The following is an 8,484-nucleotide window of genomic DNA, read 5'->3' as shown; positions in this document are numbered from 1 at the left end:
GGAAGAGTCCCCGTCACGACCCCCATCCAAATTGCGTTCGGTTTAAAATTCTGGTGGAGCCCACATTTCACACCCCAAGGCGGAAAGGATTGCTAGAGCGAGAGTAAAATAGATACATTATTTATGGTGGGGAAAGCTTAGAAGATGGCGTGTCCGGGGTGAGCTGCTCCACTCACACTCACAACCACACGTGCCTGTGAGTGTGTGAGAGCGTATAATTTTAAGTGTGTCAACAAATTATTAACAGCATTATATATTTGTTTAGGGTTTGCCATATGGGAATGACATGAAAATTTAATGCAAACATACGACGCTGACACGAGAGGGCAACAATTTTGGGCGATGACATTTTTGAGTGGCAGTTTGGAAATGAAAGTTCTAACGAATGGCAAAAATCTTACGATTGACATAGGTTCGTTGTTTGCTTTGGCGTGGAGTCGTTTGCCCTTCATTTGCCATGCTTGTTTTGATGTTTACACTTGAATTTGTAAAGTTCAAATATTTTTTTGACTTCTTACTTCTTACTTCTTACTTCTTACTTCTTACTTCTTACTTCTTACTTCTTACTTCTTACTTCTTACTTCTTACTTCTTACTTCTTACTTCTTACTTCTTACTTCTTACTTCTTACTTCTTACTTCTTACTTCTTACTTCTTACTTCTTACTTCTCACTTCTTACTTCTTACTTCTTACTTCTCACTTCTTACTTCTTACTTCTTACTTCTTACTTCTTACTTCTTACTTCTTACTTCTTACTTCTTACTTCTTACTTCTTACTTCTTACTTCTTACTTCTTACTTCTTACTTCTTACTTCTTACTTCTCACTTCTTACTTCTTACTTCTTACTTCTTACTTCTTACTTCTTACTTCTTACTTCTTACTTCTTACTTCTTACTTCTTACTTCTTACTTCTTACTTCTTACTTCTTACTTCTTACTTCTTACTTCTTACTTCTTACTTCTTACTTCTTACTTCTTACTTCTTACTTCTTACTTCTTACTTCTTACTTCTTACTTCTTACTTCTTACTTCTTACTTCTTACTTCTTACTTCTTACTTCTTACTTCTTACTTCTTACTTCTTACTTCTTACTTCTTACTTCTTACTTCTTACTTCTTACTTCTTACTTCTTACTTCTTACTTCTTACTTCTTACTTCTTACTTCTTACTTCTTACTTCTTACTTCTTACTTCTTACTTCTTACTTCTTACTTCTTACTTCTTACTTCTTACTTCTTACTTCTTACTTCTTACTTCTTACTTCTTACTTCTTACTTCTTACTTCTTACTTCTTACTTCTTACTTCTTACTTCTTACTTCTTACTTCTTACTTCTTACTTCTTACTTCTTACTTCTTACTTCTTACTTCTTACTTCTTACTTCTTACTTCTTACTTCTTACTTCTTACTTCTTACTTCTCACTTCTTACTTCTTACTTCTTACTTCTTACTTCTTACTTCTTACTTCTTACTTCTTACTTCTTACTTCTTACTTCTTACTTCTTACTTCTTACTTCTTACTTCTTACTTCTTACTTCTTACTTCTCACTTCTTACTTCTTACTTCTTACTTCTTACTTCTTACTTCTTACTTCTTACTTCTTACTTCTTACTTCTTACTTCTTACTTCTTACTTCTTACTTCTTACTTCTTACTTCTTACTTCTTACTTCTTACTTCTTACTTCTTACTTCTTACTTCTTACTTCTTACTTCTTACTTCTTACTTCTTACTTCTTACTTCTTACTTCTTACTTCTTACTTCTTACTTCTTACTTCTTACTTCTTACTTCTTACTTCTTACTTCTTACTTCTTACTTCTTACTTCTTACTTCTTACTTCTTACTTCTTACTTCTTACTTCTTACTTCTTACTTCTTACTTCTTACTTCTTACTTCTTACTTCTTACTTCTTACTTCTTACTTCTTACTTCTTACTTCTTACTTCTTCAAAAGGAAAACTTGTCATATTTATCATCAAAGCTTAGCTTACCTGATCTCCCTTCTCAAAACTTTTTCTTTTCTTTGAAAACATTAGCAAACATTGTAAGCCATGATTTACCGTGTTCATCACAGGAAGAACTTCTACACGCGACCCTTTCACTCATTAACCATGCAAAGAAGGAAGGAAACTCGTCTGTCACTCAAAGGTTGAGGTTCCTTCCCATTTCCCTCAAGTCTGTGCGAGTGCTTTTGTGTGTTTTCCGAGACGGTATACCACCATTTTGGCCTAATTAAATTTTCACCGTTACCAGGTACAGGAGGAGAAGGGGGAGTTGCTGCGGCCAATTCGGCTGCAGACACTGGCTAGACCTGGAGTTTATTATCTGCGCGTGTACATCTCCTCCGGATTAGTCAAAACTTCGCCTGGCGCGTTGCGGAAACTTTCCCAACCCCGACGACAACGTAATCATCCGGTGTTATCCTTGCGCTCTCCAAGGAGCAGCAGGATGTGTCAGAAATTCATCATCAAAACTTGAGGAACTGCTGCAGTCACATGTCACGCAACTTCAACGAGGGTTTGAGCTTAGTCGGTACAACTTTCAACCTTTTCTGGATTTCCCGGAGATGATCGGGTCTCTGGGATTTCAAAAATCAAATAGATTTTTTGGTAACTGTTTACAAGTTACAGTAATTAGACTTCTTATTGTTTTTTTCTTCTTATATCTTATTTCAAAGAATCGTCCTCATTTTATAATTCGAATTCCGTTGTAACATTTATTCTAGAGAACTGTTCAGCAGAGACAAGTGGCCAAAGTTGGCACGCTGCAGTTCGTTTGGCGTAAGTCAACAGAAAGCTATCAACAAACATTCGCACACACACAAACACACACACTTGCATCAAAACAAGCATTCATCATGCAGAAAAGGACGTGTATGCGGCGGCGCAACTCTCTCACTCTCTACAGAAGTGTGTTCTGCATAAGCTGGCTTCTTTCATCTATACGACAAGAGTTGCAAAGCGCAAAGAACTTCACGAAGGTGATTCGCTCACGTGGCTCCCTCTGTGTATGTGTGTGCATCAAAGAAAGGCTCCGTACTTTTGAGGCAAATAACAGCTATTCATGAAACACTTCCAAAGCTTCTTTTTTCCCCATACTCATTTTCTGCCAGTGATAACATTTACCCCAAACCATTCTAAGCGCCGTTTATGCACCTTAACAACTTGACTAGGACAACGAGCCACTTGGGTCTGCTAGGTGGATGGAGTTGCACTACAAATGTCTTTTAAAGTTTTTTTTTGTACACTTGCAGGCCATGTGTGAGTGTGTCACAATGCGGGTTATTTAGTGCCAAAAAAGTTTTTCCCTAGCTTTACTGCGGCCGCAGCATAATGACAGCAGCACTGAATTGTTGATGGGTTTGTTTGAATTGAAGAAAACAAGCTAAAAGAACAACAAAAGCTAGGAAGGAAAGCCCAAAACAAATAAATCTTGGAAAGGTGTTTTGTTGACTCAAGTTTGGTTTGTTGAAAATGCGGCTAACATTTGTTTCCAGTGGATGTTGAAGTTTGGCATCACGTATTTTTGAATTATTTTCTCAACCCAGATTTGACACAATTTATCATAAAATGATTATGGACAAAAGATATTAATTTGGCATCACTTAATGTCTGGGTCAACCACAAACTTAAATGTGCATTTTCTACTCGAAATTGTGGAGAAGGTTCTGAAATGACCTTTCTTGTGGATTAAAAATTTTCAAAATGTGACTTACCTATCTAAAATTACAAGCAGTTTAAAAAATGGTCTGAATTTACATAACCTCAAATGGCATTACGATATTTTTGAATTATTTATCTATCTTTTCTTAACCAAGACCTGACAAAAAAGTGCATTTTCTAAAAACAATAAGGGCTTCTAGACCAAAAGGACGTTAATTTGCGATCACTTAGTGTCTGGGTCAACCAAAAACTTAAGAGTGCATTTTCTACCCGAAATAAGGGCAGTCAAACATATTGACGAAAAACAAATAATAGTAGTTTATGCAACAAGTTGCAAAAAGAGGATTTTTTCAGCACGAGTCGTACATTTATCCAACGAGGTTCACCGAGTTGGATAAATACGAAGAGTGCTGAAAAAATCAAGTTTCGCAACGAGTTCCATACAACATTTTTTGCAATTCCAAAAAACACACACTGAGTGAAATTTTATGTCAAATTTTCATGTATTTTGTCAATAAATCGTTTAAATAAAAAAAAAATGTTGAAAAGTGTTACTTTTCGAAACAAGTGCTGAAAAGTTCAACTTTTCAGCACCCATTTGAGTGCTGAAAAGTAGAACTTTTCAGCATTTATTTTGAAAAGTGTTGCTATTCGACTCTGTTATTTTTGGTATAGAAAAGTAGGCTATTTCGTCGTTCAAGAATGTCAGGAAAAGTAAGTAGTTTCACGACGGAATTGCAAAAAATATATTTTTTGATAATAAAGTAAGATTCAAAAAACAGGGGAAATGCACGCAAAATTTCGAATGGTTTGATACCCATACTAAAATTCTCGCAAATACCGTATTTTTTGAAAATACTCAAATTTTATAATTCGCAAAATGGTTATCAAACGTATCAAAATTTTGCATGCATTTGCTGTTTTAAATTTTTTGAATGAAATTCTCAGTTTTTTGCAAAAAAAAAACTGGATTTTTAAGTACTCAAATGAAGCGAAATTTTACTTGCTTTTTTATTCAAAAAACTCCAAAACATTTGAAATACATGCAAAATGTCGAATTGATTGATAATCGTATTGCGAATCATATTTTTTTACGTATTTTCGAGAAAATACTATATTTTGTGAAATTTAAGTATTTAATAAAAAATCTCAAAAACAGTTAAAAAACATGCCAATTTTGAATCGTTTGATACCCATATTGCGAATTATAAAAAAATTAGTATTTTCGAGAAAATACGGTATTTTGTGAAAATTTGAGTATTTAATTAAAATAAAAAAAAAAACTCAAAAACAGTTAAAATAAATGTGAAATTTCGAATTGTTTTAACTGTTAAGGGACCATCCATAAACCACGTGGACACTTTAGGGGGGGGGGGGGGGTATGGCGATTGTCCACGACCCATACAAATAAGATTTTTTTTGTATGGACAATTGTCCACGAAGGGGGGGGGGGGGGTAACAGATTCCCAAAAAAGTGTCCACGTGGTTTATGGATGGTCCCTAACCCATTATGGATTATAGTTTTTTGGCATTTTGAAATAAAATACTACATTTTGTGATTTTTTTGGTATTTATAGTAATACTTTTAAACTTAGGCCGTTGCAAATATTTTCAAAGTTTATGTCGCCCCCCTTCAAACTTGGTTTGAAAAATAAGGGGGCAAAAAAATCCAAAAACTTCAAAATTTCCATGAAAATAGAAGTCTAATCAACTGAACACAATAAAAAACGTATTTTTCTGCATTGATAATCAAATTTAGCATGTTCGGGCTTGTTTAAACATGTTTTGATTTTTTATGAAACTTCAATGTACAGCACCGCAATATTTTTTTTTCGCAAAAAGTAAAATTTTCGTCAATACTTAGAAATTTTGAAAAATAATGATGGCAAAACAACTAGACAGGTGTATAATGCGTTTTAGAACACTTATTTCATTAAATTGTAAAAACCATGACTCGTAATTTAAATTTTTCTGTTTTTTCTTATTTTTTTGCCCCCTCTCCCCTTTCGACTTTGGCAGAGTCGAGGGACATGAACTTCAAAAAATATTTGCAAAGAACTTAACCTTATTCTAAAAAAAAAAATTATTAAGAAGAAAATTCGACATAATTTGGTCGGTTCTAGTCAATTTTAGAAATATATTAAAAATAAGTTATCGTCCGTAATCGTCGATAAAAATATCGCCGATAGAATTATCGGAATAACGATTACGATAGATTATCGCTATTGTCCCGAAAAAAGTTGCTCTAGCCCCCCCGGACGGAACATTTCAGTAAACCCCGCAAAAGCCCTTTTTTCACGGTGCCAATATATCAGACATACCGAATTTGTTACCTTTATGTTCTCAAAAACTACTCTAAAACCTTGTGTTCATTTTAGGTGTTTTTGAACAATCGATACACTTTGCGTGACTTAGAATGCAATCACTTTCTCTCTAAATAATTAAGTTTCTCATCATGGCAATGTTTCTTTAATTTTTTAACCTCATTGATCATGTTCACTCCCGTCGAAACTGCCCCTGCCCGGAAGTGCAATACTTTAGCAGTTTTAAGCAAGTGCGTGCACGATGATATTTAAAGTTCTAACCTTGGCGAAGGTCGATATTAGCATAGATATGTTCGCAGCAGCTTCAAACGCAGAGATGCAACTTGCGGCTTACAATATAAAAGCACTTGGGCTCGGTGAACGGTTCATCAGTTAACAGTTTGTTGTTCATCGATTGAATTGTTTGGTGAAGTTGTTTAGTGAAAGTTACGAAAATGAATCAATATTTTGTTGCGTTTTGCATCGCTGCCATTTTGAGCCAAATTGAGGTAAATGTTGTGGATTCAGTTTGGGATTACCACTAATGCTCGATTCCTTTAAAAAATTCCAGGCCTTCACGCTCCAGCAGCGCCAGCAAGGGGACCTCTTCGCGCTGGAATGCCTCCGGGAGACGGCGGCCAACCCGGTGTCGGTGGCCCTGCTCAAGATCGGTGACTTTTCCGCCAAGGACGAGGCGTCCAAGTGTTTCGTGCGTTGCTTCTTCGAGAAGGAAGGCTTCATGGACGCCCGCGGAAACGTCGAGACGGAAAACATCGTGGCCGCCCTGTCCAACGATTATGACAAGGTGAAGGTTGAGGCGCTGATCGACCGGTGCCAGGTTGAGGGCCGGGAGGCGTGCGATACGGCCTTCCAGATGTACGAGTGCTTCTACCGGAACCGGGAAAGTCTGTAGATGACGTCAGTGTGTGTGTGCCAAAAGTGGGCGGTGCGTGTCTCCTCTGTCGGAAATAGATTCATTCAAGCGAAAATAAAAAGGGTTGAAATAGTGAAACAGTTTTGGGTTGCTTTTTTTTAGATCACCGACCATCTACGTGAGTTATAATTAAGCTTTACCTATTTTGGTACTTCATGATTGTGATGTCATGTTGGTGTAAAAACGTATTTCGGGAATATCGTGGCCACAGTTCTTGCGTGACTTTTGAAATAAAGGAAGATACATTCACACTATTAACGCTATAATTAGGAAAGATGGAAGCTTTCATGAATGGACTTCACTTCATTCAGGGCTCGAAGGAAAAAAAAAACAAAAAATAACTACAATCGACGTCAGTACATTCATACTGAGAAGCTAGAAAAACTTAACAACAGAAAATAATGGTACTCATTTGCATCCAATTAAGATCTGAAAAAGTGGAATTCCGACAGATCAGTGCCTGAAATATCTCACACTTTTTCACCGTCAAAAGAGAGACTTGAATAAATTAATAAATTATGATATTATGTTTGCAACATTTCGACAATTTATTGTATCCCACAGAGTATCACCATACGAACACTTTCAACCCTTTTTCACACACTCCGCTCTCGATCCTCAAAAGTCCATCATATCCGACGGCACCTTGTGGTTCTTGAAGAAACACTTGAACCGCTCCCAGCACGTATCGGTCAGCTTGTCCTTCGTGATGGCACACTTGTCCATCAGTGTGCTCACTTCGTCCTCGTCGATGTTCTCGCTGAGCTTTTCCCGGATGATGTCGTCGTCGAACTCGTCGTCGTCGCCGAGGAACTCGATCTTGCGGAACATACACACCACGAACTGCTTCATGTTTTCGCCGTTGTTCTTGAAGTCGCCCTTCAACACTTTGATGGAATCCCGCGTCAGAACGTCCGCCTCGGCCGAGCACTGGCGAATGTTCCGCCGGACTTCGGCCTTCTTGGCCGGGGGCAGGGCCTATTGTGTGTGGGAGAGAAAGACACACAAATGAAAGTGAGTAATTATACGCGCGCATTAATAACGCAAGCTAGCCGGGCCAATTAACTTCCGATTTGCACAAAACTTACAGTAACTGCAACGATAGCAATCAGCAGCAGCCAGGGGATGGAAACTTTGACGGATTTCATTGCGCACGGTTTTGTAGAGTGCTGAACACGTGCAGAAGTTTTTATTTTAGTTGAAGCGGAGAAAGTAATTTAATTACAAGTGCTAAAGTTCTTTGCACTGGCAAGCGATTTTATATATGAGTTGAGTCTGAACTCAGTGTTGAGGTAGTAAAGTTTTTGTTTTTGTTGGGAGGAGACTGAAAGTTTGTAAACATTTGTTCACAAAGGGTAGCATGCTCTGTTAGTGTCCCAAGTTGTTCAACAGGTTTTTCAGTTTTTGGAATGTTTGTATGGTATTATGGAAATACCAAAAGTACCACAATTAAAACAGCTACCCTACTAGACCTTAACCTAGAGACCAAGATAACAGGATTGGTCAGTTATATCTACCTTAAACGTGTAACAATTCGTGAACAGTGTGTAAGCAACTTGATGTATAAGCACACTCATAGTCACATACTC

General features: G+C 37.0%; 2 protein-coding genes across 2 annotated transcripts; one reads left to right on the top strand and one right to left on the bottom strand.

Moving 5' to 3' along the window:
- Positions 1-5,944: 5,944 nt before the first annotated feature.
- On the top strand, positions 5,945-7,066 carry LOC120415255 (general odorant-binding protein 56d-like). The gene is made up of 2 exons (XM_039576721.2): positions 5,945-6,470; positions 6,533-7,066. Exons 1-2 carry the CDS (start codon positions 6,417-6,419, stop codon positions 6,872-6,874), a joined length of 396 nt encoding a protein of 131 aa, XP_039432655.1. The 5' UTR covers positions 5,945-6,416; the 3' UTR covers positions 6,875-7,066.
- A 433-nt stretch (positions 7,067-7,499) lies between these two features.
- LOC120415260 (uncharacterized) lies at positions 7,500-8,160 on the bottom strand. The gene is made up of 2 exons (XM_039576728.2): positions 7,984-8,160; positions 7,500-7,873 (listed from the first exon to the last, which is right to left on the bottom strand). Exons 1-2 carry the CDS (start codon positions 8,041-8,043, stop codon positions 7,514-7,516), a joined length of 420 nt encoding a protein of 139 aa, XP_039432662.1. The 5' UTR covers positions 8,044-8,160; the 3' UTR covers positions 7,500-7,513.
- Between the last annotated feature and the right edge of the window lie 324 nt (positions 8,161-8,484).

Source organism: Culex pipiens, chromosome 2 (assembly GCF_016801865.2).
Source record: "Culex pipiens pallens isolate TS chromosome 2, TS_CPP_V2, whole genome shotgun sequence".
Taxonomy (NCBI): Eukaryota; Metazoa; Arthropoda; class Insecta; order Diptera; family Culicidae; genus Culex; species Culex pipiens.
The sequence above is the reverse complement of the archived record's forward strand: the minus strand, read 5'-3'. Positions and strand labels throughout refer to the sequence as shown.